This window comes from Apiospora phragmitis (assembly GCF_038363925.1).
Source record: "Apiospora phragmitis strain CBS 135458 chromosome Unknown utg000005l:1.0-4161743.0:1.0-4166827.0, whole genome shotgun sequence".
Taxonomy (NCBI): Eukaryota; Fungi; Ascomycota; class Sordariomycetes; order Amphisphaeriales; family Apiosporaceae; genus Apiospora; species Apiospora phragmitis.
Window position 1 is genome coordinate 686,060 of NW_027117403.1, and position 28,000 is coordinate 714,059.

Here is a 28,000-nt window from a genome sequence, read left to right on the forward strand (position 1 = left end):
ACCTGCGAAGATCTGAGCGTTAGGCTAGAGATGGACTTTGGGGGTAAGCTGACCGATGTCGACCCAGTCATGTCCGAATGGCACCGAGAAGTTTATACTAAGACCGTTTGCGCCAGTCCCAGTAACTAGCACTGATGAAGCGAATCGGCAAATGTTCTCATTGATCGCATGTGGTTCTTGAGATGCACAACGCATCAGCGAGGGGAGACCTGTTAAAAGGGTTAGAAGTGACAGATTCATAGCAAAAGGGATATGTATTAGAGGACGCGTGTGGACATACCAGAGGACTCACATTTTAGCTCTTGCGATAACCCGAGAATATATAGCAATTGCCCTCGTACCATAGCATCGCTAGGGAACTTCGACGAGATCGAAATAGAACCATTCGGATATAATTAGATCAGGGTGTGGTCATCTTTATAGGCGGTACCACGTTTAACTATTTATAGAATATTCAATACTGTACAATAGCTACATACCACTGCTAAGCCCTGTACTCCAGCCGACTTGGAGCCAACAGTGGATCGGTGGATTGTAGTACACCCTGTACAAAAAAGCAGCTTTGAGCTGGCTGTCTTGAGTCATTCTACGTTTCATAGACACATCTACTTCAACCTTTTCATTAATAAAATCCACCATTTCGCGCCATTCCATGTCAGGCTCTTTCGCAAGCTGATAGTTAAGGGCCATCTCTATTATAGGTTTTATTTTGGGGTCGGGACCAGGACGGTTCGCCGGTATCGTACGTTGCGTCGATCCGGCTCGGCGGACTGCGCGGAGGCTGCAGGGGATAGTATTGCTATGCCGTTATTCGTCAACCTCGAGTAATCATGGAAAGCATTTGGTAATGTAGAGACTTCGACAGTCGGGGGGCTATGTTGATCGTCTTATTCGGGGGCTTGTCGGAAACGAAATGTGAAGGGTCGCAGGTTGGAATGGCGGGATAAGAGGGCCGCAGTTAGGCCATGAATCGAAGTCAGTGCCTGTAGAGCGACAGTTTCCTCTCTGTTAGTGGCTGCAAGCCTGGCTTTTAGCGGGTAGTTCACTAGACCACGGGGCCCTATCTATTAAAGTAAGCAATAAAGTGCCTAAACATGGACAGTGCTTCCCACTACTTGGGTTGTTTTGTCGGTCAAACTCTGTTCTAACGACGTGCTTTATACATATTGAACCGCGTAAGATTGAAGGGAGATTCTTATTTAGCTCAATACTAGTCAGTAGCTAAAATAACTGTTCGACTCAATTTCCACGCCCTGTATCCGCCCCTTCGCAGTCGATCGCAGCACCTACCACGCTATGATGCTGATTGGGCGGCGACGCTCACAAAGTCGCGCGGGGTCGCCCGTCGCAGCAATGTCAGCCGCACCAGTCTGGCGCCTACACCGTCTGACCATCTCAAACGACTCAATACACCCAACAGGCTTCGCTATCATAATAAAGCCGCCAGGAAGACCGAAAGAATCAATAATTATACCTAACATTCTGGTCTAGACCGACGTGGTACCAACATGAGCCCGATGGATTCGACCAGCAATCCTAGTCCGCCTCTGAGGATCCTCCTCGCTCGGTATGTCTCCGGCGTTCGTATGCGATACACTGTCTAACAACCCAAGATGGCGGCGGGATCCGTGGGAAGTCCAGCCTTAAGGTATGTACCACCCAAGCGTGTCATAATTGATTGTTCTGTATAGAAGTTTTTTTCAGTCACGGAATCTATCGACTCCTGCTCGGCCTTTATGCGAACTCCCGCCAGTACATCAGCTGGAAAGCTTGCGTCAGCAAAACATCCGAATATCGCCCAACGTAACAGTTGAATGGCATCTCGTTTACCAAATTATACGAACAACTTAGATAAGAAACCCCCTAACAGGAATAATCCCCTCCCAATAGATTGTACGTACTGTACATACTGCATGACCCTATTATTTGAGACTTCCTTCCTTTCAATCCAGCCTAGTTTGTTATGTAGTTCATGCGCTGTCAAATAACCGACAGTCCAGACGCCAGTGCGGACTGTCTTCGCGAACTCCTACTAACAGTCTTTCTACACATTCGATCCTCGTTAATTTAGTATCGACTCAGTAAGTCGTCTGTCTTCACCTTGTGGTGCACGTCGAGGAACTGCTGCCAGTCTAGCTTACATGTATGCCATATATGCTAGCCTCCGGGCGTCTCTGTCATAAGGATACTCACCGAAACTTCAACAGTGGGCCTCAATAGAGCGAGAGATATGTATAGGAGCTTCATCAACCGAAGCGCCAAGCTCATCTGGTGCCCTTGTCAAGATCCACTTTCCCTGTTCTTTGGTAAACCTCATCCATAAGGTGAGCCCACTCGCTTAGTGACGTGGGTTGCTTCGAGGCATTGTCATAGATACGATCGTAGCGAGGTTGTGTGGTTATATAGGATACAGTATATTCGATGTGTTACATGTATATATATCGACCAGGTGGCGGAGCTTGCAGCCACTGCGGGCCCATCTCGCCGTTTATAAATAGATGAGCGTCGTTGTCTCTACTAGAGATAGATCACCTAAGAATAGACATCATACTCGATTATTGTCAATGAACATGTCTATTTTTATCACGGCGAATCTTCCACCTGCGCATCTGTGTGGCAAACACACAAATATATGGACCTTGACAAGCATCGAAACACAAGCACTTCTGCCGGCACAGCCTACAACCTGTACTATACTAACTACCATGAGACACACTCCTGATAGGCCTCCGCACGCTGGCATTTGCACGCCACCAGAGCCATTTGCGGTCGATGAGACGATCTGTCGATTCGCTTCATCCGTCCTGATTGCTGCAACAGGACGGGCGGCCTGAAACCCGACTTCGCGGTGTCATTTGGACAAGTCTGGGTTGATATCGGTCAGTTTCCCCATGACCTCATATGGTACGATGCTAAGATGGCTTTGTAGATCATGTGGATTTCAGTATTTGGTGGCCTACAGTCGACTGCAGTTTCCAGGGCAACGGGTCCACACTGACTGTGGCCGATAGTATGGTTTCCAACGATGGAATGATAACTCTGAACGTGGGACCTCCGCAGCCTTTGAAGAAGGCTCGGTGTAAGACTTTGTGCCCGATGGCTCGATAGTCACCCACTGTCTTCGTTCCGGCTCACGGGTTGCGACGAATGGAATTTTACCCCTCTGTAGGCAGAAGATACAATGCTAATGGTAAGGTGGCTTGAGAGCATACTTCTACCACATACAAGTACTCCATCTCCACGATGTCGTCCTATCCATTCAGTTGTTCCTCCCAACAGTCAACCAACTTCTCTAACCGCTTGAGAAGTTCCTCAAATCGGATCAGGTTTGGATCCAAGTAGAAGGTTGACACGCTAGATGCGTCATCTCTCTCCTTGTGTGTATCGATAGTCGCCGTATCTGGCCCTGTCTGGTCTTCCGGCTGTAAAGAGCCGTGAAGATCATGAGCATTTGATGAAGAAGCAGTGATCTCCATGCTGTTATTCTCCCTATTCCATCGTGCGATTGGTGAAAGGCCGTCGGAATCATGCATGTTGACGCGGTTACAATACTGTAAACTGTGGTCATTCAGTATGAGCTCCTGTTGGCCGTACGGCCTGCATCGCACTATATGCTATATATACAATCAGTTTCTAGGCTTGGGTTTCCACGGGTTGCTTTCCGTCAGCCAGTTGCGATGGGTTGTGTACGTAGTTTTGATGAGCCTAGAGTAGCGCGCTTCTCTGGCGAAGTACCTGGTAGCACTAAGCCTGTTCCTGTTGGCAATGTTTCTGTCAGCACCTAACCTTAGCCGCCCTGGAGAGCCGCATTGTTGGCGTTGCCACAGAACCGATCACGCTTTTGCTCACCACTCCAACTGCTCATGGCATTCGCTCCACTGCGGACTGCCTTGTGTCTATGTACGTTAGGTCCACCTGGGTCTTGGTACAGACAGGTACTTCATGAGATAAGCGCAGTACTTCAGATTCATCGAAGATACTGTACCCCGTATGTACCGAAATAAGCAGCGGTTAGTGGGCGGCGCCTGCCTAATCAATGGCGCCTGCCTGGCTCAGTAGGTACCCTCGATAGTCCTAACGTGCTGCGCTGACCTTATGAAGTACCTGTCAGCGCAGTACTGTTTGTACTAGGTTAAGAAATACCGCGCTTCCCTTGTAAAGTACCTGTCAGCGCCAAGGTAGAATCCATTTCAGTAAAAAGCTTGACCATCAAAAGCGGAAACGAACATGTCGAACTCGACAGTACACATGAGCCATCGAAGAGCTTACAGTACGTACTCGAGTTTCGCATGTACAGATGTACGTGCATTTTTTGCTTACTGTGATGGATAAGACTACGGTGCCGTCCATGTTGTCAAAAGAGGGCGTGGGTTGCGCCGGCGACTGTTTTGCTGCCCATGGATGCGAAGCGAGAACATCCACCTGCATTGGCTTGCTTTCCCCAACCATTGATAACCCAGTCCTTGGGCTTGCGAGTCACCATCGTTCCTAAAGATGGTGTTTCGTACTAAGAAGGTTGTCGCCAAAATCACCCCAATACCGGACTTTATACCACGTGTAAGTAGGTTGACTTAGATACAACGGGTAATCGCGAATCTGATAAAGTAGAAACTCGCTGTCGACATACTGCACGCACATCAAGAGGTACCTTCTCCAAAGCATTAGCGGGACGACCGTGTTTCTTTCTCACAACGTATAACCAATCCTAGGTGATCGAAGTGAACCCCCTCGTGACAAGCTACCAACCCACCAAGTCGCCGCGAGACGCTCCTTTTGAAGAATACTACTTGGCCTGGTATGAGATCACTCAACGAATTCAGTACATTCCGGGTCTTGGAAACCTAGGCTCCGGCACGATCACCTTCAAGGGGTGCTTCCACGATCTGCCATGGGGCCTGCAAACACACATTTACGTTGGTAGTCCGGCGAACATAGATCTGCGCAACACGTATCGTATTGCGGGAAACCAGCCCGGGGTCGAACCGCCCGAACCACAAGAGATGGGACTGGCAGCCTTGGGTGCCCCGAGAGATGGTCTATACCTGCGCGAGGATATCGAAATACGATGCAGCTTCGTCATGGTCAGCTTCGTCCAAGCCCAGCTCCAAAAGGCAACCACGGAAATGGTCAATCGCATTATCAAAAAGGCGGAACTGCTCGACGCCGGCGTTTTGTCGGCTATGATCCATGATGGCAAGCTCCGCACTGTCAATCCCAACGACAGGAGCCACGCCAGGGCTGCCGATGATTCGTCTCCGCTTCCATCGCCCGGCAGCCCTTACCAATGTCCGGCCTCAGTGCGATTGTCGCGGCAGTACAGTGGACAGATAACCGCCACCCCGTGGAGTTATAGCCACGACAGGGGCCAAATCCACCGTCGCCATTCCGAACCCTCTTACCCGATGGAACTGCCAGGCGATTTTTCGCCGATCCCGTCAGTCTTACAGCCAACTCAAACCTTCCTATCCGGCGACTCCTTCACCCTGTCGCCCGATCCCAACAGCGGGTGGCACTGGTCGCAGAGTCCTAGCCTGCAACGGTCGCAGCCGGCTCAGGTTCCCCCGGAACAGCTCGGACGGCACTACTACAGGTCGTGGAGAACTGGCCGATTACCTCCGCTCCTGAGACGCGCGACGAGCACGAATCCGGGCCGCTGTATGTCGAACACCTCAACCACGACCCATACAACGCCAAATAATATAGTTTGTTTTTAATTGATAGAAATAGGGCTCCCTACAGGAGAACTAGAGGTTTGCTTTCATACCTTCTCTAGTCCTAACTATAGTAGCGAGCACGTAAAAAAGAATAGTACTCTAGGTATTAGACACTTGGTTCAGAGGGAAATTCAGGTACAACCGCTTGTTGCCTATCAGACCCACATATAAGGGTGTCCACGAATCTCCGAATTGTCCGCTCGTTCTCCCGCAAGTAGTTGTATGTATGGGCCGATATCTTGCTCGTTTGTTCCCAATCAGATAACGCAACATCGACCAATCCGCGCTCAACGTTGAATCTGTGGTACTGTCAGCCAGCGAAGACCCTTAGCCAAACTGAATCAGCCGATTGATGGGTCTGTGGGGAAAACGCAAACTGGATTCAATTGACATGGCCTCCAACACCCCCAGCTGAAATCGCCATTCACTTGCGACGCCGGCTCTCCCACTCCAAGCTCACCATCGCCAACGACGCCGACGAACATCATAATTGACTTGCGACACGCAGCTCACTCACTTCGGCTTTACCTCCGCCAACACCTGTACCAATACCACAAGTGGTTTGCGACGCCACCCTGCTACCCACTCGCGAATTTGCACCCCCGCACACCTACCACGTCATACGTTGCAACCAACTTTACGAGAGCATGCTCCATCATGGATAACCCGGTCCTACAGGACGCCGACCGCGTCGTGCTGTAGGGCTGCTCGATTGAAGGATTGCCCGACGGCACCGACGAGAAGATTCGCAAAGGAAAAATCACAGGAAGCTTCCTCGTCAATAACATCGCTCTTCACTAGGTCAGTCCAGCGTGCGCGCCTCCTCCTGCAACCCGACTGACATTTCTCCAGCCTCCAGTGTTACCTCTGCCACCGTGCACTCCACACATGCGACGGATGTCATTGACCTGACGCAAGATGGTGCGAATAGCCCCCATGTGCCCAGATATCTGCCATTATTGATTCCCTCCTTAGACGACGAGAATCTCGAAGACTCTGCCGAAGACTCTGCCGAAGACTGCCGAAGACTGCCGAAGACCGCTGAAGAACTTGTTGAAGACCCTGCTGAGGAACCCGAGGTTGAAGAAGAGGACACCCAAGACGCGTCCGACAAGGACTTCTTCAAGTACACCTACTTCACAGACGCCTGCAACGGCTGGTGCGAGAAGCTATAGCATGGCACGTGTGAGTTCATCAGCTGCGACAAACTCGATACCAAGGTCAACATCGCCGGCATCCAGACGTCGCTGGACCACTACCAGACCATGGGCGCATTCATTCTGCTGACGCAACAGGCACGCGAAGGGATTGCCGGAGGGCTGTCGGCAGGCGACATGGGAATGGGCAGAACTTTGCAGACGCTCGCTCTCATGGTGATCCGTGGACACCTGGTTCAGATGCGGGACCATGTGCATCAGAACCCGGACTGTTACCTCCCCGCGTTCAAGCGCCAGAAGCCAGGCGACAAGTGTCCTCGACAGGGCATGTTTGACGGATTGCAGTGCCCCTGTGGAATGGACAGCTGGGCACGCAGAATCGCAGCGACGATATGCCGTTGGCCGACGATCGTGTTTATGCCACGCGACCTTATCAACAACCCAGTTGTTGAAGTCAAGAACGACGTCGATATCGGCTCTGCCAGTCCAGCCCATGATTTCGAATTCAAAGTGAACTATAACAAGTGGGCTAGCTAGGCCAAAGATCCGGTGAATCAACGCTTCTTCTACGAGGGAGGAAGACCTCGAAGGGGTGGACCGCAACGAGAAAGGCTTCCTGCTTGAGTACGTAGGCGGCAAACGAACATACTTTTTCGCGAGCGCCAGCATCCAGCGCCGTAGGTGCTTCCCCGAGAACCTGCCCGCGGGCCTGATGGTGATGGACGAGACCCATCGATACTTGGGCTCCGACAATACCACCGTGCCTTTCACATTTCTGGAGAACATGCGGAAGAAGTGTGACGGGCCGGTCTTCCACTTCCTGGTCTCGAGATTGCGCCAGGCCACGGGCCCGGACGGCTAGTTCCGGGCCACAGACCACTTCACCGCCACCACCAGGGATCACGATTGGGAACATTACAGCAAGACCGTGAGTGACTGCCCAGCAGACATTCAGGTCCATCGAGAAGTCCCTCCGCCGGCTGCACTGAACGGACAAGACCAAAATCCGAGAGCAGCTCACTCCCAAATGGAGAGCGCTCCGCTCTACGAGACGAGGTGATGAAGCAGATCATCGTCCGCTGCGACCAGAAGACGATCAATCACTCAGGCAACCCCATCGTGACCTTCACCGCTCCGGATGTAGCCCACGTGGTCACGCCCATGGCCACGAAGGGGGGGACATGGTCCACTTTCTTCCGCGTCATGGCCTCAGTACAGCGCTGGATCGACGATGAGCTCAAGGAGAGGCTGAGCCAATACAGATTGGACCGGATGCTGCCCACTAGGGTGTCCGTGGAGATGGAGCTCCTCCACGGCCGAGCGCGAGCCAAGGCCAAGGGCAGCGAGTGCTACTTGGTTATCGCACGCTCGGCGACGTTCTCGACCATCGCCAGGCTTAGTTCACGGGGGGCCTCGCCACCGACCAGCTGATGGCGCCGGGGGGGATGCCGAGGGCACCCCTGGCAAGGCCGGTGAAACCTTGAACGACGCTAAGGATGAGGTCGATAAGAAGGCTGGTTTTACCGGCAAGGTAGATATACGGGCGCTTGGTCTCATCCGCAAGCAGCTGTAGCAATTGTAGTGCTAAATTTTGGTTGTCCGGTCTTTACTGCTTTCTAGCTCTCTTACCCATCTAACTCATCTGATACAGTTTATATACTAGCTTAACAGATAGGCGAATGGAATTACTGTAGGATTCTCCAATGGCCTCATTTGAAGGTGGTATAAACCTTGAATATGCTTCTACTTATCTCTATAAACGAGGAGCGAAGACCAGGCTCACTCCGGGTGTCTTATAACGACGTAGATTTCAAGTTATATCTAGGTGTTAAGGGTGCTATATCTTCAGAACACTTTTATTTATAAGTCACTTATGCGAGAGATTTAGTATATAAAAAACGAAGACCGAAGGCAATTAATAAAGAGGAGGGTTAATCTAAACCTTTTAACGACCACTATATACTATTCTGAGCTCCTAACTAACGGAGCGATTAAGACTGAGATAAAATAAACTGTACGGTATTATATATTAATTGGGATAGTTAGCGTTTTACTGTAACCCGATAATTAAGATATTCTATAGATATAGCCGATATTAAAGTAAAGTTCCAAGTAATATCTCAGAGCTACGTGTCTACAGCACCTGGGGCGGATATAAGTAGATTCTATAACCTGGACGTCGAACATGTGGTTAATTAGTTACTGTATCTCCAGATCTACCCTATGCACCGAGTCTCCTTAATCGCCGTAGCGGCGGGTTCGCAGTCTTGCAAGAAGCGAGCTCGTCGTCTTTAATCCATTGGATATCTATATCAAAGTGGCACCTTACCACATAACGATGTTCTTAGTTTCGCACTGGCAACGATTCTTCTCCGTCCCTTCTAGCTCCCATATCCAACTTCGAAATCGAGAAAACCCTAGATATCCGACCCGATGGTCCTGGAACTTTAAAGTCTTGGGTGGCCGATAAGGCATCCCATTCCTTATCTGCACACTCAAGATCTACCTGGAGCCAGTAGGTTCCTGGCAAAGGATTTCCGTTCCGAGTAGGTTTATATAAATGATTACTTCCAATAGTAAAAAGTTCGTCACCGGATACGACTTTATCTAAACATATTACAAGCTTAAGCTTTTGGCCCTGTACATATAAAGCGCGGTATTCCTCGTCCTTTATATATCGCAGGATCGATAGTCTATATAGACAGTCCAGTGCTTCGGGCCTTTCTTCGGCGAAATGGTCTAGTCGTAGTCGGAGTATTCTCACCTATAAAGTGAAATCGGTAGCCGATTAAGTTATTATCGCGGGATACAGTCGAATTCAAAATCGGTTTCCGCCTTTCAAGATCAAACTATCTGTTAACGTCGGATCCATATCAGGCTTGGCGCTGACAGGTACTTTCTATGGCCTGCATAATACTTCGGGTTATTAGAGGTACGTACTGCTTTGGCTAGCGCCATTATTAAAGTATCGTATAGCTGTATAACACCTTGTATAATGGAATATCCGAGCGAGTTATAAAATGAGGAAACACCTATTTCGACGCTTGCTGCTTACTTTAAAAGTAGGCCTAACTCATGATTTTATATGACCCGCTTCAGCATATATATCGCTATATAAACCGATGAAAGCATTAAATTATTAAGTAGGCCTGTTATATTATATATTGTTATAACTAAAAGCCGGGATGCGTTAACGTTATTGCTTTGCTCTCTACCGCCGTTCTGGCTTGCTAGCTAACCAACGGAAGCACGGGTAGCCAGCCACTGGGGTGACTAGTAGCCTGGAGCTATAGTATATAAAGCTTGATCTCTTACGCCCGCGCCTCTTACTCCTAGGCCATGCCTACGTTAATCTTTGTGCGTTTTTAAATTCGCGAACGGATAAATATGTTTTGTAAAACAATTAAGCCAATATTATCGAAGTTGATTTAGTATAGTAAACAAAGGAAGCGTAACTAAACAAAGGGAAAATAATTAAATAGTTATAAAGAACCGAGGACTATAAATATACAACACGCCCTAGGACCCTCCATTTGTAAAGATAGTAGAAATATAGGAGATATATTACGATCTTTTAACTAGTAGATGAAGCCCATATGTTCTTAAGCCCTTTAGCAAGTTGCATGAAAAATACCCTTCCCGAAGGACAACCGATAGTTACCAAAGAACCAGATACAGCAGATGTGCTTGCCCGGAAATCGGATGGTAGCTATAATAGGTGATTCCCGCACCAAGTTATCCAGCTACGATCCTCGCTAATACCAAGGCCAAGTCGTGCAGCCTCGCGCTATGGAGGTAATAACTGGCTAGACTGGCGACCGATAGGGATAGCTCCAACATCGGTCAAAATGGACGAAGAATCCGGACTAAACGATAATGTGGAGGAAACGGTACCTATGTCAGTAGTTTGGCGCTCCTGGCCCGTCTGCGCGTCCCACACCTTAACCGTCTCGTCGCGCGACGCCGACGCCACCAGCTTGCCGTCGGGCGAGAACGCCACCGAGCTGACGGAGTCGCTGTGGCCCGCGAGCGTCTGCTTCTCGGCGCCCGTCTGCGCGTCCCACACCTTGACCGTCTTGTCGAAAGACGCCGACGCCACCAGCTTGCCGTCGGGCGAGAACGCCACCGAGCTGACGGAGCCGCTGTGGCCCGCGAGCGTCTGCTTCTCGGCGCCCGTCTGCGCGTCCCACACCTTGACCGTCTCGTCGCCCGACGCCGACGCCACCAGCTTGCCGTCGGGCGAGAACGCCACCGAGCTAACGGAGCTGCTGTGGCCCTCGAGTGTCTGGCGGCAATTATTCCACTTATCGTCTATTACTAGCTGGCGCAAGATCTATTATGGGATAAGATCTTGAAATGTAGCACGGATTACGCTCTGTTCCGGAGCGAAGAGGAGGCCAGATGAATAGACTTGAAGAGGGGCAACTTGGATAATAGAAACGCTAGCTAGAATAAAGCGTTCCGTATCGTCGAGGAAATTAATAAGTTGGTTACTATTAATGGACTTAATATTGCATTAGTAACTTAACCGAATAAATCTAGGGGTAACTTACCGTAAGATTTTTTAACGTTGCTAAAATCCCTAAGCTCTCTGAAGGTCTGCCCATAAGACTGAGCGCTTCTAACCAATACAGGAAGTAGGAAGTCAAAAAACCGTGCACCTCGTCACCGTCGGAGGTCTTCGTGCCTAAATACTCCAAGTGGTACACCCAGTAGCGGCAGGCATACTGTATCTCTGGCCGCAAGTACTCCTTAATTCGTCGAGGGCTGATCTCAGAGAGTGCTATCCCTGGTACCCGGACTTCACAGATATCCGTCCGCAGCGACTCATTCATGGCACGTAAACATTCTATAGCTAGCCGACGATGGACCTCCTTTTCGTCAATCCAAAACTGGTTATTCTGCTTCTTCCGGTCGAGAAGGAAATCGCGGAAGGATAGATGCAGCAATCGGATCGGTTGTTCAGATAAATCGGGGATACTAAGAACGAAGTGTAGTAGGTCCAAAGTACCAGCAACCGTCCTCGTAGGCGTACCTAACAGCCGTACCAAGGAAGTTCTGGTAAGGGGTTCAGCAAGAACAACAATTAGCCCAACAATCGATTGAAACCGTTTAAGGATATCCATTTTCTGCTGGGCTAACGCACCAGCAATAAGCTTGTTCAATACAGGCATATATGTCGCATCGAGTTAAGAGTCTTAAGCTATTGCCCGATAGCTTATAATCTCTTCCAATTGGTCTGCAGGTCCCCGAGTCTTCAATCAGCAATAAACCGACAGACGGTAGCGGCGAAAATAAACAATAGCACCGCCATCTTAGCCAGGATCCGTATATCGTCTTCGCTTAGCCATATAGTAGATATATATCGGTCTTCTACGACGGAACTATTATAGTTATTCCTCACTCGCGTAAGCTCACTATTAAAGAATGCGCGTATATCACGTTCAATAACAGGTTCGGCGACCTCGTGAAGGACAAGATCTTGGTATGCCCCTTTAATCGCAGTAAAGCCAAGTCGGATAGGAAGATCGGGTCTGCTGGTGAAAAAGATTTTGAGCCGGGGCGATTGTATGCTTTTCGGGCTTGAGAACAGGTGGATAAGAGTCTGACATCCTCCTCGTGCTCGCACTCATCCAAGGCATCGACGATAATTAGAAGAGTACGGTCCTGGTAGGCAGCTCCTGAAAGTTTCGATAGCGGTTGCAATACGAGCTTCTCGAATTGTTCTCGCATTGCTTTTCCGACTATAGCAGGGTCAGAGTCGATAGCAGCTTGGATATACGATATAACAGCCGGTTCCTGTGAGCACAATTGCGCTGCGAGGGTGGAAAAGAACTTGGACACGCCGCCCCGTTCTCCTTCACCACGTTTGAAGAAGAAGCTAGCACCAAGGAACCCGCCCACAGAGGCAGCCTTCGCTAGGGTACGCGAGATGGTGGACTTGCCCGTTCCTGCCATGCCGTTGAGCCAAAATATTGCTTTGGCGTCCGCATCCTGAATCTATTTGTCAATTTCGCGCAAGAGATCGACTCGAGTATCTGGAAGGCAGGTCGGACTGTGTTCTTCGGCATGGGAGTCGAAGGCAGCTCCTTGCGCGACTGGGAGTTTGCCGAGGATCGCTTTCCGACTGTGAAGCCTGACGTCTTGTTGGATCTGGAGGGTCCTATCGTTTGTGTCGAGTATAAGACCTCTAAGGAAAGATTAAAACCAGCGTCGCAAGAGAAAAAAGGAGAACAGAACATACTACTCACATTTCATTAACCTGTAAGGCCACAGAAATCGTCTGCGAACATCGTTGGAAAATATCGATTTTCTTCTGAACATCCTCACTCCTGAATGGCCACTTCAGAGCGCGAATGCCGAATCGTCTTATCGTTTTCCTGCCCTTCCCCGGGAGTAAGGTCCTCTTCTAACCTTTGAAGTTCTCTTTGCCCATCTTGTAATGCGGTGTTTAGGTTCTAGGATGTACGGAGCTTTGTCCCTTGAGGGCCGCCTAGGAGTTGGCGGACGCTGGCGGTGACAGTCTTCAGATTCGTTACTTCCGTACTGATTCGTCCAATATCGTCTCTCGCGTTCGAAACATCTTTCCCGTACTGCACACAGAGCTTGGTGACCTTTGCTGTTAACTCAATAACAGCGAGAGCGCTGGCCGCGGTGCCGAAGACTTCAGCCATCGAGTCTTGACTGACGCTTCGTATAGCGTCGACTAGTATTGGTGATATTCGGGGGATGCGAAATTGGCGAGGCTACGTAGGCTGGTCCGTCCCTGTTGAACAGGAGTCGAGTAAAAGGCAGGCCTTGCGACCATTGTCGGGGTTGTCGCCATGAGGCTGATTCGATCACGGGATCTGCACGTCGTGCCAATCATATCGTACAGTCTTAGGGAAAACGCCCGTCGGATGGTGATGCATGCCGAAGGTGGCATATGGCAGGCTACACAAAAAAAAAAAAAGTCGCATTCCTGCATGACCCAAGGGCGCCTAAAGCGGGGTTGTAGGCCCCCAGATGGCCCCAAGCGGGCTGTCTACCCTACTATCCGTAAGAATAGATCATTTAATAGCTGTATAGGCTATGCATTTATACCGTCTTCTGTAAATAGCGTTCGTTTGGTTGGTACGTACTTAATGACCTGAAGTACTGCGCCTATTGCACAAAGTACCGGTCAGCGCCAAGACCAGTGTGGGTCCGATTTTAATAAACAGTTCGACTTCAGAAAGCGGAAACCGATTTCGAATTCGACTGTAGCTTGGACTCAGACTATTCTAGAGGTATCTCCAGCCTATAGGCCACATCCGGCCATCCAGCTTAATGCGCGTTACTGGTTCGATCTTCTTTCGACTCGACGAATTACGCCAGATTCTATACATTTTCTTCCTATTGCGGTCCTTCATAAGGATTGTATAAACGTCTTCAATCTTGACCTTACCCTTTTTGCTTATGCGACCCCCTCCATAAGGGATCAGAACTGGATGTTCTTCTCCGTAATAAAGCGCGTACGTCGCTTGAACGCCCTTATGACTACGGAAGAGTTTCGCTAGCTTCGCTGTCTATATTATTTCATTAGGCTATATAACATCTATAACGTGGAGACGGAGTCCCGATTCCTTGAAATGAACCACTTTCTTCTCAGGATCGTAGTCGTAGTTTTATAAGTATTTAAAGAAAAAACCTTTGCTGTATTGGACGTCACCGCCCTAATTATTAATAATGAGGTGTAACTTATGGTTGGCCTCTGTCCTAAAGAACACTTTGTCCAAGTTTGCGCCGACTAGAATCGGAATTAGCTGGAAAGAGCTGTCAGGATACGTCATATTAATCACACTCTAAATCCAGGATTCGTCTTTAAATAACTTTCCCTAAAGGATGGCGTTTACTTTGCGAGTAGAGGTGATAAAAAGACTTTACTTATTTATATAAAAACATTTTAATAGGGATATTTGCGATATTAGGTTGAAATGATTCGTAATTAGTTTATAAAGGTTTTTCGGAATATTAAAAAGCCGACTTATCTTTATTAAAAGCTAGTAGCTTAGGATAGATCGAAACGGTATAATATGTAGCGTAAAGAATTAGAAGTTTATATATTATTTATACTCCTAAATTTCGCTTTTAATATTTACGCTGACGCTTAATCTAGCTAATCCCGTTTAATTAGAGCGAAGTCTGGATTTTCGGCGACGCTTATAAAATCCGGATTTTTGGATCTATTGGTATTAATCGCGAGTAAGCGGTATCAGAGGCGGCTCTACATATTAGGCTTACCTTGCATATAATACAGTACCTGTCAGCGCTAAAGATGGAGCTCTACGGAAATCTTGCTAGGTGCTGACAGGTACTTGTCCTGGATCACTTACGCACGGTGTAGAGACCCTACTGTACAGTACCCTAGACTTGGTTTTTCGATATCTGAATGGTGGACGCTGCACCTGGATTTCACTGTAAAGTAAAAATCGCGGCTGTCATAATAGAAACACAGGTTAGCCAGCCCCCTTTACGTATTATATATAGCGGATAATAAGAAAAGTATAGATTATTTATAAATATAGCACTGTGCTTATAAAACCCTTTAAGAATTATATAGCTCGAAAACGCACGATGTTTGACCTCTGCAGTCTGCCGCCTGAGTTAGAGGAGGAGATCTGGCGCTTGGCTTTGCCAGCTCCTCGGATGTTATAGATAGTAGTAATTAATAGTAACGCGCGGTAATGGCGCACTTCTGGTTAATTAGTTCCCTCCCTATTATATATATATCCGCGGTCCCGCCTTATTTATTAACGGGCTTATTATAAATTATTTATAAAATAGCCAGTTTATATTAATTACGACCGGGACATTATCTTAATACCCTTAGACGGCTCTTAGTGGATATAGATCGACGGCCTAAACGCAACACCTTTAGTGGGACTCCAAGTGGAGCTCGTTCGGCACCTAAGCTTTCTAGAATCGGCATATTACAGCCTCCTGTATCACTTTCCCACAACTCGATTCGTAGGTTTGCAAACCTTGACGGCCTTCCTGGGCGACCAAACCGACCAAGAAGTCGAGATCCTTGGGGTTAACGACTCCGCAGGCAACTCTTTCGCTCATTATCCTCATGTGCCGAGCTGTGGCGAGCTTGCGGTCCTGCTCAGAAAGTATTTGCTGTATAGGTATGGGACGTGCAGGGCTGGCTATGCTCCGGTCTGGGCGGAGCTAGATCGAGTCGCTATTCGGTGTGGAAGGTCGCGAGTCGTGTCTTCCAATACAGCCGAGTCCCTGGGCCTTGACTTTTGATGTTGCGGTAGTCAGATAGATTGTATAGGTAGGTTGAAATCGAGAGTAATTGATAGGCCGGATTCTGACGCTGATAGCATGGGATTGTGAGCGCTGTTCCACTTCTAAGCATTTGCTCTCAGGTAGAACTACATAGTGCTATTGGACCCTCCTCCCCTGCGGGACGACTCCATCGCGGGTAGCTAAATTCCTTTCTGAGCCTCCCGGCACTTTCCACGCCCCCGCTCTTTGTTACCTGGAACCTAAAAATCAAAGTTAGCAGAGTCACTCAACATGTGTAGAAAGGCGACGTCCTCAATAGGCTTGTTCGGCGTGCAGTCTGGTATTGGCAATCTACCTTATGCACAATGGCCATCATCGGGGAAGTGGTTCCATAGTTCGAGCAGGGAATAAGCCCGTAACTCCCAAAATCAGATGACAACAAAGTATTACTCTACGGGCTTAGAGCGATTCCTGCAGCTCACAGGTTGGCCACCCATTGGAGCGGACGAGTTCAGGATTCCAGTAGATTGGCGCATTAGCGGATATTCCAGTCCGCCCGTGGCATCGGCGGAAGTGTCCGCTGGAGCATTTATGGAACAGCCCACGGTTTTCCTAAACGTGGAGGACCGCGTTAAGAACCAGGCATCCAACATCTGTAGCCCTCATTTCTCGTACCAGCTATTACTCCCATGCCGATTGTGGTAAGTACGGTTTCAGTACGTTGGTGGCGTAACCTCATGTTGCCCGCCTGCCGGACTGTTCAAATGAGGCAGCGACAAGTTGTTTGCGTTCAAGCAAACAATGCGCCCCATTTCACGCTAACGTGATGACTCTCAGCACAGAGATCACCAACACTATTTGCTTTTCGACCCACCATTTTATCGGCACGGTGCCAAGAAGCACGCTTCTGTCGTGATGATCAATGAGTACAGTAACTTCGCCCACTTGTAATAGTGCAACTGTGATTCCGGGTGCCTGCTCAAATCGCTCAGCTTATTGAACGGCCTCGCCTTTATCGAACAGGAGTAGTAGTGCTTCCTTGACGGGCCTTACTCCGTTAGCTACTTCCCAGCTGCCCGAAACCGGATAAGACTCGTGTGGGCGTAGACTAGACCTCTTTGTACTGTGCCGACGAGTTTGCGTCGTTGTTTGCTTCATGCCACCCCTCATCTGGTGGCGGACGGAGTTGGCTGTAACGATCCGTCGCCCGAATTAATGCCACTCTGGACATTATAGTTGGGCTTAGGTGACTATATGTCCCATCCCTACTTCCTCCATCCCGCCTGTTTTCGTATATGTCTCCCCATCGTTCTCTAGGCCAGCTTATTTAGTCCTTTACAGCGCGGTGGGCCGACGACTAGGATATCAATCTTTGTACAGTACTGAGTCGAGCACCACACCCAGAATGCCGGCGAGGGCTTGTAGACCTATCAAGCCTAGACCGGTAGGTTTAGTTGCGCCAAAAGTGCAGGGTATACAGAAACCAAAAAGGATATTGACCAAACTTGCCTGTAATAACTGCCGCAAGAAGAAAGTAAAGGTAGGCGAGCCGCCTTCTTCGCATTCACAGGCCAACCTTACTTACCCTGTCAGTGTGATGGTGGTCAACCGAAATGTGAACCGTGTGAAGACCAAGACCATTGCGTTTACGAAGAGAAGAATATACAGACGCAGATACGAGGACTTTAAGGGAAGAACAAATAGCTCGAGCGTCGAATAGTCATGCTTGAGTCGTTCATTAAGTTACGGGTTTCAGCTACCCTACAGAGGGAACTCGGCATATAGCCAGAGCAGCAGTCGATAGGCTCCATGACTGAGGAAGCCCTCTGCACAGAGCAGCCGACTGACACCGTCCTTCGGCCCAACCTACCAGCTGATCAATGGCTCGCTTCACCTTCGCAGCGTTTGACAGATCAGTCGCCCGTCCGATCTGACCTTGAAGCGGTATCATTAGAAGATCTAGAGGACACCTCTGCGCAAACGGCACCGTATCTTTACGGGCTCTGTCCTTATGGATGTGATCAGCCCATGGTAGGAAGCTCCCTTGTATCTTCCTAACGTCAGCCCTTATAGATGGAGCTAACGGACCACATAAGTGATCGATGACACGAACGGCCATTCATGGCGTTGTGCAATGCCCTGTCCGCACCCGGGCTGTCGGGAATGGGGAGGAGAGATAGGGAGGGGATAAAGAAAGGGGGGCGGGCTGGGAATGAACAAGGGACAGGAAAGGGATGCTTGCAGGTCGATGAGACGGCTTGGGTATGGTTTGTTGACCGTTAAAACCTTAGGAAATCCATGTCCTCCGAACCTATTGCGGCAGCGGGAATGACGAGGATAGCAGTTTAGCAAGAACGGCAGCGAGATAAGGACTTAGGATTAGAATATATTGCTACTTTTCCTGCACGTTGAACGAGCTCGCTATCCTTTCATGCTTTGGCGGCTAATCCAGACCGTACCTCCCCGCGGCACCCCCTTAGTTGCGATTAACTTCGTCTTATGATTTTTATCTCGGTTTTATTGGGTGTACTAAACAAGCGATGGTTTATTATATGGTAATCCAGACCTTGCGGATACCCTTAACTAACATATGGTTAGAGCTAATCTGCGGGTGGTGCCGACGACGATAACTACGTAGGTGTTAGATTTTACTCTCTTCCACGATTTCTGGTTAGAGGGAGGTTAAGGAATTGGTGGAGATTATATACCGACGGAATTTGTATTTTTCGGGAAAAATGCGTGGGCAGATCGGACAGACAATTGAAAATATCGTTTTCGGGGCCCGTATACGCCAGGTCCTGCGACTACGAGATAATATGCCGTGTGGAATATCCAGAGGTTTATTGTTAGAATGTTTTTCCTCGAGATGGCTAAGCCGTGTTAGTATCGAAAAGAAGATCATTTTACGGTAGGTATATACTCCTCGAGATCTTTATCCGATGGAAAAGCCTTATTGCTAACATAGTAGGGGCAGTAAGGCAGGCGCGGTCTAAAGCGATGCAGACCCCCTTTTTTGTGATTATATAGGTTTTTAAATGACTTGAAACCTCGCCGGCAGCTAGACTTTCTATATTAGTACAGTCGCTTTACAGTCGCTAAAGCCCCTTTACCGTGTAATGGTTTATGTTTCGTAACTCGAGAGGCCGTGTAAGTCCGTCCGTAACCAGGGTAATTATAGTAATACATTTCTAGGAAACATCGGCCTTCTTGAGTCTGGTGGAATAATAGTGAGTTGGCCCGGTAATATCTACCCATCTCTTGGTAGTAGGCAAGCTGTATGTTAATTAGTACTGGCCGTGGTCTTGTTGCTTCGGCATGGACTTATATAGTTAAGTTCTTTATGCTTTTCGTATCGAAGACATTAATGTTTATCCCTATAGTAATAAAACTTTGGGCAGGAGATATTACTTTTATAGCGATGGCCGAACTCATAGTATAAAACTTTCTTTAAGCCGAAACACTTGTCCTCTTTATCGGACGCTTGTATGCTAGACTGACAGATTAAAGGCATCGTGACATGGCCAGGGCAAGTGACTTTAGGGGGAGAGAGGACGAGTGGGAGGAAAGGGGGAATAAGGAAGGGGAGCGAGACAGCAAGTATTTATATCTATCACTATCGACCAGGACGAAGCCCTACCTAACTATTGCCCCTAGCTCTGTTCATCCGTGACCGTCTAGCAAAGAAAAGCAATCTGCCGTACACCAGGCAGTAAGCACCTAAAGCTATTGCCCCTTTGCTCGTTAAGACGAGAAAGGAGGCTTCTTCCCTGTGCGCTGATCGAAACTACTAAAGACTGGTACACTTTGTTCTCTTGCCCCCTTTACCCCTTATCTACCACTAGGCTCCCTGGCGCTCTTTCTGGGGATATCGGAGCCTAGTCCCTATCTTAGCAGACGCCGGCATCTAATAATAAAGCTGCTTGCGAGACAGGCTAATCTCGCGAACGTAACGATCTACTGGGTTCTAATGCGGCGCTCCGCCAAAGTTCAAGTTAGTAATAGCTGAGGTAGTACGATCTCTATGTGAATTTATTATGGCCAATACAATTAGATGTATCATCTCTTGTCTAGCCCCTGCTGAGCGGCTTAGCTTTACTGGGTCTCAGGTCGGAGAAGGCATGTCCGGTCGGCCGTAGATGCCCCAGCGAGGATTAGCAAGGCAGATTCACAGCTACGCACGCACCGGCAGCCGCCTGGATGTAGATAGTCAACCTCGTCCCTGCTTAAAAAGGCTAACGTGCCAAGCTAGGCTACCCGTCGTAGACTGGCATCCAGCTTAAGACGGAAAACATGGCTGTTAACGTGGTAGTACATAGTTGTTGAGTAAAGCGGAAATCTGTGGAACAGCATTGGCTCTAGCCGAAGCCTGGCCATTGACTCGCAGATACTTGGCAGAATGCTCGCGTAGTGGCATGCGAAAGTGTCTGGTGTTGAAAGCGAAGAGCGAACGGTGTATGAAAAGCAGCCAGGGGAAGCATCGCAGTCGTCCGCAGGCGCGCTGCGCCAGCCACGGAGGTCGGAGGCACGGATTCGTGACTGCAGAGGAAGGTACGTCTTGGGACTGTAGTCGTCGCATCCCCTGTCGTGTTACGACGCTCGTAAAGGGATCACTTGCCAACCCGGCTATAAGGGCAGTCTGCCCAATTGGTCCCAGCAAATATCCGAAGTTCGTATGTTCTCTTGAATTTGGGGCCACCAAGCCGACAAGTCGCAGCTCCCCGTCCTGTACCTCCCCTGAATAACTCAGCTCGGCAGCCCCGGCTGGAAGACACGCCCCGTCCAAGCAGGTGCAACACCGACGCGTCTTTAGCCATTGCTTGGACTTCTGCCTGTTCTCAAGGGCTATGGGGCCCGTCAGGAGGTGAGGGTGCAAGGTTGCAAGGTTGCATCACTGCCAACGAGGAAGCAAGGACGATGCCCTGGTATCCCCTTGTCAAGTGGCTAACTCGTACGATCCAGGATGGTCCTCGGCATGGCGGCACACATAACCGGTTTCGAGTCAAGGATAAACCTTCTCTCGCATCGCGTAGGTTGGAGGGTCGAAGGAGCCGAGGCGACGTATGGGAAGTCGGAGGGTCTGAGACGAAGGGATTGGGATGACTCGGGTGCTGTTCATATAACGTGCGGACTGCCAGCGTCGAGCTGGCAGGGTGGTTAGCCCACCACCGACGCTTATTCGTTCTGTACACACAAGCATCGTCTGTACACCAGCATCCAGATGAGGTAGTGCTGGGTTGTCGTGAACGAAGTCGTGTAGCTTGTAGGCATCGATGGAGGGGCTGGTGATGCACGGTGCTATCGAATGGAGCGAGGTGATCAACGAGGATCCAGCCAACCTTTCTCGGCGCCGCGACTGTCGAAGCCCATGTCTTGAGAACCTTGCGTAGCGTATCGTCAGAGAGCGCGCGACGAAATCAGTCGATCGGTCTCTTTGGCCGCGAGAAACCCGGGTTTCCCACTTCCAAGCTGTCCTCATCTACCGTCGAGGTGGCACTGCTTGCCCTTGGATGGTTCGTCCGCTCTCGCTTCCAGCAGCATACGGGATCCTCGCCGATGAACATCCAGCTGCAAGCCATCCTAGACCTGCGAGCGCATCGGCATGGCAGACAAGCAGCGGAGCGAAAGTGGGACACGAGTCGAGGCAGATATCGTCATGCATTCAGGCAGCTGTAGGACAGGTGTGTGCAGTAGAACCAGGTTGGTGCCACTCTGGGGTTGTTTGCTGTATTGCCGGTTACATATTTGGTACTGTCTGTTGTGGCGCTGTGGCGGTCGATCGAGGACGGTGGGAGATCGGTTCACCCTTCGTGCTCGTTCGAGCGACATTGGCAGAGACTCTTCGGTTCCTCGTCGAGCGGAGGGGGTTCGGAGTTGCGATCTGCATTCACGGGGATGCTACCTCCTCGGTACGCGCTCAGCACTGCAGTGGACACGCGTACGAGGCGGCTCGGTACATCGACACAAAAGATGGTACAACAGGGATGTTGAAGGGGCTAGGTTCTGTGGGATCGATGCACCATTGCTGACGATGGTTGATGCTTCACCTTGAAAGGCCAGTCTCCAATCATTTCCCGCTTGGCCAGCGCTAGGTGGGAAATACAATTAGTGGAACGATGCGCGAAGCGAATTCTACGAGGTGGGGCGTGGCACAGCGTTCTGGCCCACCGACTCATTATCTGTCAGCTCCTGGCGTCTCGTTTCCTCCCTTACTTTCTCTTCTTTCGCATCCGCTACATCACCATGCTACACCCACCTCCACACACAATCCCATTTCCCTATATGTTACCTTGCCCTCCCACGATGGCTTTTCCTCTCACAAAGGATTCCGTGTTTACTTCATCAATCCCCACTCCTGTTATCCGGCGTCCTGGTCGTTCTACAAGTGCAGGTGCTCTGTAATTCTCCTCTGTCAACCACACTGGATTCCTCCAAGTCCGTTCTGGGCATCATTGGTCGCTGGTCTGCAACGCTGTTGGCGTAGGATTCGGATCACGCTGGAACTCGCCTTTGCCAAAGAACAGTCACCCACGTACCTGGTCATACTACTATACTCAGCAGTGCTGGGGTAGGATCGGGACCACGCTGGAACTCGCCTTTGCCAAAGAACAGTCACCCACGTTCCTGATCGTCTACTACAGCAGCTTGCAATCCGGCACCTCTTGTCACTACAACATCTGGATGCCACCAAGCCTGGTTACAACGCAGCAGGAGACGGAAATCAGCACGTGCAGATTACGGTGCGTATCACCTGGACGCTTACTATTTGCTTTATATAGGTACTATGCGAGCGAGAAATGCCAGTCGAAGTCGACACCGTTGACCTAGCACCTGGGGTGCGGTTCACGCAATCAGTCGTCGCTGTCTGCGATAATCAGGATGAAAGGGCCGCTATGAATGACATCGAGCCCATGAGGACCTTCAAGTTCTACGCGAACTACAATCCCAAAGCCACGGTTCTATTCAGGTTATCAATTGCCTTTTCCAAGGAGGAGACTCTCTACTTGGAACTCACACCCAGTGTCATCGAGTCTCTGGAGAAGAATACCTGTGACGAGCAGGACGACAACCGCCCGCGATGCTTCGATACCATTAAGCGTCTTCTTAACGGCCATACTTCCTTCACGCGCCTTCAGTTTCACCTTCGCAGTCCCGGCCGGTTTATTGTGCCGAGCAAGTTTGATCGCAGCCGCCTCGCCGACGGGACAAACCCTACTTCGGCGTTGATTATCTATTTGGCCGCAGCCTCGACTTTCTCCCTTTACATGCCACAAAATGCCCTCCCGAAGACGAAATGCGATACTTTCCTCGAGGCGGTTAAAACCTCGTCGGCTATGACGGAGGGCAGCTCTCTGGCATCGGAACGAATGACGGATCTTCGAACGATATACAATGGCAAAGGCGGTGAACTGCTTAGCATTGAAGACCAAGATTGCCTTCGACGTTCGATATCTGGGGGAGTTGTTCCTACTATTGCTGCCGACCTCCTAAGCTACGTGCGCCCCCCTGATTACCCCATTGAGGAGCAGAATTCTCTGCTGCTCCCGTCATCCCAGGAGTCAACAGCGTCCAAGTCGGATGATGCTACCGTCGCCGTCCCCACTCCACCACCGTACAGGTCCAGTTACGAAAAACATGGCTCTGAAAAGCCGGGTGATGCGGAAGGTATGCATGAGTAATCTGTATTCACCGTGTCTGATCTACGGTACCTTTGTCACACCTCTGCTAATCATCACTCACAGGTCGATCAGGACATCTGAACAAGCGTTACCGGAGCAGTGACAATGAACACAACAAGCTTTCGAAGAGAAGGGTATTAGATACACAGTCAATGTTTACGATCACGAGCCTCGGTCCAGTTGAATCTACGATTAGAGCCCTCCAAGAACGAATCGAAAAGGTCGAAGCTGAGAGGAAACGGACAGAGGCCAAACTAGAGAGTAGGATTGAAGAGCTTGAAGCCCAGGTGGAGGAACAGCAGAACGAAATTGCCATGCTACAGAAGGACCATGAAGGTGTCAAGTATGATCAAGAACGAACGGCAGACGATGTTGACACTTTGTGTACGAAAGTGGATGAGCTGGCGCAGGATCATGATACGCTGAAGGAAAGCTGGGTGGAATCAGGGAAAGAGTCCCTGCGGGACGACATTTATGAATTGATTAAGCAGTGCTCGCAAGAAAGCGCCGACAGCTTCCTCGCTGGAATAAAAAAACAAATGCGGAGAGCCCTTGAGGATTAGGCTTTGCCTTCATCTTTCGTCTGTAATCCTGATCTTTCAGATTTTACTCAAGCCAGACGAACGTAAAAATGTATGACCAAGATTAGCATGGAAGGATCGAGGAGTGTTCACTATTTTGGAATGCCCAGTACATGCAACCAGAACAAGTCTGGGCTACTATATATTCTTCGAGAGTTTGCCTTTCATAGATTCCATGTTGATCCGCCTTCCTTGCTCATTCCGTGCTGGGTTATTACGTGGAAGTCTAGGAGGGCCGTATTGCCACCACTTACGCTAGATCGACATCGAGATAGGACACTTCGGCAGATAGCGACTGCCACACCAAACCCCCCCTATTGATAGTGAATGTGAATGAGCTACGCATTCATCGGCCGAAATCGTTTACTAGATCGTTAGTTCGATAGATGAGTCTCTGGGTACTTGGAATCATCTGTTCTGCTACTCTACTCAAACACCCTTTCGAGTCATGTTGGGCCGATTCGGCTACATGACTCTGTATGGCACTGGCTCGGACAATTCACGATAGTGATTGCACCACCTGATCTTGTCTATCCTAGGGTTGTACCAGTCTTTGATGCTGCAGCTGCAGCACCGTAGACTAAGACAACCCCAACCGAAGGACAACAATCTGATGTAGCCGTACTGTGAACCATCCCGTCGCAATGCTTCGTCAAGTATGAGTCTCTGCCGGCCCGCCATGGCTCTTCAAAGGTTTGCTGACCTCGGCATAGGAAACCGCGCAATGCGCGATCGAAGCGAGCCCTGGAAAAGCGAGCCCCCAAGATCGTGGGAAACCCCAAGACTGCCCTTTTTCTCTGATACGTAAGTCGTCTGCGAGCAGACCTCATCCGTACATGCCGCGTGTGTGGTGCACTTGGGCTAAAAGGAATGTAGACGACGTGCTCGGAAGTTTGCCAGAATGCGCTCCGTACGCCTTTCGCAAAGCGCTTCACCAAGAAGAATAACATCCATCCTTTCACAGACCCGGCCAGTCTGGAGTTCTTCTCAAAACGGAACAACTGCAGCATGTTTGTCTTTGCCTCGAGCTCCAAGAAGCGGCCTCACACTTTGACCTTGGGAAGGACATTTGGCTATAAGATCCTCGACATAATGTACGTGATTGTCCCTCGGTTTTGTTTCACCACTAACCTATTCATGCCCAAACTTTGATGAAATTCTGATCGAACTCCAGACGCACCATTTCGAAAGCCCTGTATACATTGAACAAAGAGTTGCCTTCCCCGTTGGGCCAGCTCCGTGGTTCAGCCTTGCCCTCATCATTAGCCTGTTCCACTAATGACTGGTCGCTGTTGGCACCTGGTTGAACTTCTGCTGCACTAGACTCTTCGAGATCGTCGCCTGCACCACACACATTCAACATAGCCTCGGCATCGTCCAAATCCGCGTGATTCAGGAAAATGGCAAGACTGGTGGTGATAGCGGCGAGAATGAGTGAGAAGTCTTTCAGGCGAAACCATAAGTCGCCGCGCTTGACGCCATTGGCACGAATCAGCGCTTCGTAGTCGCCGTGTTTGAAGAAGTCATACAAGTACGCGTTCCACGGCACGCCGCTTGTCTCATTCGGTGCGATGGGGATATACGGGATGCCAGAGTCGTCGAGGAACACGCCATCGCGGACCGCGTCACAGAGCTCGCGGACTGTGGCGAAGTCGTCAGTGAAGCCTGACAGCGACGCAAATGGGGACCGAATTTTGGTCTCTTTCGAGCCAGGGCAACGCGTCTGCCACAGAATGTGGGTGATAAGAAGCGTTCACTTCGAGTTTGGTCAAAGGTAGGCGATTGTCCGGGACCTCGGCTAGATGCTGAGACACGTATGTCGCGACGTAGTTCTTGAATGTGTGCAGTGTCTCCGCATTATGCTTCTCCAACATGCGGGCAGCAGACTTGGGAAGATCAGGAGCAGGACAACGGATGTCGATGGGCGGACAATGTTTTTAAGCCAAGCTTGGTTCTCATACTTGTCGCATGGAAACCGGCAGAACAGATGTGCCAGAACGAGAACGATCTCTTCCAGGACGACCTTCTGGCGGGAGGTGCTTTGGCTCATGCCAGAACAGAGTTGGTGGAAATAGCCTTCTTTGAGTAGGCAATGCAGTGCAAAGACGGCATTCTCGGTAAAGTAGAGATGGCTGATGAGACCGTCGAAGTTCAGAGGCACCCCTTTTTCGGAAAGGAGTTGTTGTCGGCGCAAGTAGTCGATGGAGAATCTCAGATGATGGTTGATGGACATCTGCTCTTTGGGGCCACCCAGGTAGAGACGAGTTTTGTGAAGCTCCGATCCATGAAAGGTCCACAGAAGTTCAATTGAAACTCCCAGGGTCTTTTGGGATCTGGTATTCCCACTATCTTGGAGCTAAATGAGAACGGCAGCCCACGCTGCGGCAAGGAGCTATCGAGCTTGTTCATGGGGAATAGGAGTGACGCTGAGAGACAAGCAAGCTGTTCTGCAATAGCAGCGGTAACTGGGTGTCGCTGCAACTCGCTGACTCTAGACCAAAGCATGCCCAGAATATTTGAGCCTATAACGTTAGCAGTGTTACCAACTCTTCCAGGCTAGAGTCGATGTCGACTCACGGTGGAAACTTGGGATCCCTTTCGACCCTTGCATTTCAACCAACAAACTGCACATGTACCGTGAGGCCTCAGTACCAACCCGGTCCAAGTGCTCTGGCGGAAGGCCGGAGAGAAACTTCCCAACGGCGAAATAGCTCTTGGCCGGAGACTCCTCTTTCTGAAACTCTTCGCACCTCGCATTCCAGAAGCTATCAATATTCTGGTTCTTGAAGCGGGGCTTTTCCATTTTCAATGCTGCTGCCGCTTCGAGTCCTCTCTCCTTCCCGCTCTTGGGCTTAGGTTTGGCCTTACGACTTGCGCTCGGCGCCTCTTTGGCAGTAGAGGATGCATTTTTGACACGACAATGATTTCGGGATGGATGATTTTCCCAGTAGCGCCAGCCAGACTGGCCGAATAGGCGATGACATTGGCCATGAGCTTCTGATTTCGTTTCCGAGTCCATCGATCTGGGGGTTTCGGGAGGTGCTTTGGGTCGATCGGCTTGGTGTGGTTATGACAATGAGTCAGGTCCGAAAATACCCTGGAAGGTGGTTCGATGTCATCCTCTGCAACAAGACTACCTTACTCAGGTACGGGTCTAGTACAGGATGACTGAAAGGTAGAACCTGGCCTAGCTGATCACCAGAAGTGGTAACCATCCGAGCGGAAGATGCAATGGGTTGGCCCAAACAGAGACTGGGCGGAAGAGCAGTGGAGGTACTAGCTTGTCGAGGAGCTCCGGTTTGACGCAGTACGTACGAAGACACATCGACTCCACTGAGGGTACAGAGGACCTGAGCCAGGCGTTGGACCTCCTGGATAACCTGGGAATGCAAATGGAGGGTTGCATGACCCTTGAGAACATGCATAAACACACGTCCGTCAAAGAAATCGAAAACATCCCACTTAGCGGATGGCCATTTGCTGGTATCCCAATTCTCGAGCGTAATACAGGCAGTCTGGTAGAAGTCCCTCATTATGTCATAGTGTGGAGGGCCGAGGTCAAGCTTGAGAGCGGGCAGCGCCCTTCTCGAAAACTCGCGATATCGCAGGACGGTTAG

General features: G+C 49.9%; 8 protein-coding genes across 8 annotated transcripts; 5 read left to right on the forward strand and 3 right to left on the reverse strand.

The window, feature by feature from the left end:
* Window positions 1-3,251: 3,251 nt before the first annotated feature.
* PG994_004272 (uncharacterized protein) lies at window positions 3,252-3,533 on the reverse strand (the record flags this gene model as incomplete). Its single annotated transcript, XM_066855681.1, has 1 exon — window positions 3,252-3,533. One exon carries the CDS (start codon window positions 3,531-3,533, stop codon window positions 3,252-3,254), a length of 282 nt encoding a protein of 93 aa, XP_066717848.1.
* A 961-nt stretch (window positions 3,534-4,494) lies between these two features.
* PG994_004273 (uncharacterized protein) lies at window positions 4,495-5,698 on the forward strand (the record flags this gene model as incomplete). The annotated part of the gene is made up of 3 exons (XM_066855682.1): window positions 4,495-4,557; window positions 4,710-5,555; window positions 5,591-5,698. The coding sequence occupies 3 exons, from the start codon at window positions 4,495-4,497 to the stop codon at window positions 5,696-5,698; spliced, it is 1,017 nt and encodes a 338-aa protein (XP_066717849.1).
* A 673-nt stretch (window positions 5,699-6,371) lies between these two features.
* PG994_004274 (uncharacterized protein) lies at window positions 6,372-6,889 on the forward strand (the record flags this gene model as incomplete). The annotated part of the gene is made up of 2 exons (XM_066855683.1): window positions 6,372-6,412; window positions 6,574-6,889. The coding sequence occupies 2 exons, from the start codon at window positions 6,372-6,374 to the stop codon at window positions 6,887-6,889; spliced, it is 357 nt and encodes a 118-aa protein (XP_066717850.1).
* Window position 6,890: 1 nt separating this feature from the next.
* PG994_004275 (uncharacterized protein) lies at window positions 6,891-7,733 on the forward strand (the record flags this gene model as incomplete). Its single annotated transcript, XM_066855684.1, has 3 exons — window positions 6,891-6,899; window positions 6,935-7,395; window positions 7,445-7,733. 3 exons carry the CDS (start codon window positions 6,891-6,893, stop codon window positions 7,731-7,733), a joined length of 759 nt encoding a protein of 252 aa, XP_066717851.1.
* A 5,596-nt stretch (window positions 7,734-13,329) lies between these two features.
* Window positions 13,330-13,545, reverse strand: PG994_004276 (uncharacterized protein; the record flags this gene model as incomplete). Its single annotated transcript, XM_066855685.1, has 1 exon — window positions 13,330-13,545. One exon carries the CDS (start codon window positions 13,543-13,545, stop codon window positions 13,330-13,332), a length of 216 nt encoding a protein of 71 aa, XP_066717852.1.
* A 9,375-nt stretch (window positions 13,546-22,920) lies between these two features.
* PG994_004277 (uncharacterized protein) lies at window positions 22,921-24,365 on the forward strand (the record flags this gene model as incomplete). Its single annotated transcript, XM_066855686.1, has 2 exons — window positions 22,921-23,788; window positions 23,866-24,365. 2 exons carry the CDS (start codon window positions 22,921-22,923, stop codon window positions 24,363-24,365), a joined length of 1,368 nt encoding a protein of 455 aa, XP_066717853.1.
* A 1,153-nt stretch (window positions 24,366-25,518) lies between these two features.
* Window positions 25,519-26,257, reverse strand: PG994_004278 (uncharacterized protein; the record flags this gene model as incomplete). Its single annotated transcript, XM_066855687.1, has 2 exons — window positions 25,519-26,106; window positions 26,177-26,257. The coding sequence occupies 2 exons, from the start codon at window positions 26,255-26,257 to the stop codon at window positions 25,519-25,521; spliced, it is 669 nt and encodes a 222-aa protein (XP_066717854.1).
* Window positions 26,258-27,314: 1,057 nt separating this feature from the next.
* Window positions 27,315-28,000, forward strand: PG994_004279 (uncharacterized protein; the record flags this gene model as incomplete). Its single annotated transcript, XM_066855688.1, has 2 exons — window positions 27,315-27,529; window positions 27,586-28,000. The coding sequence occupies 2 exons, from the start codon at window positions 27,315-27,317 to the stop codon at window positions 27,998-28,000; spliced, it is 630 nt and encodes a 209-aa protein (XP_066717855.1).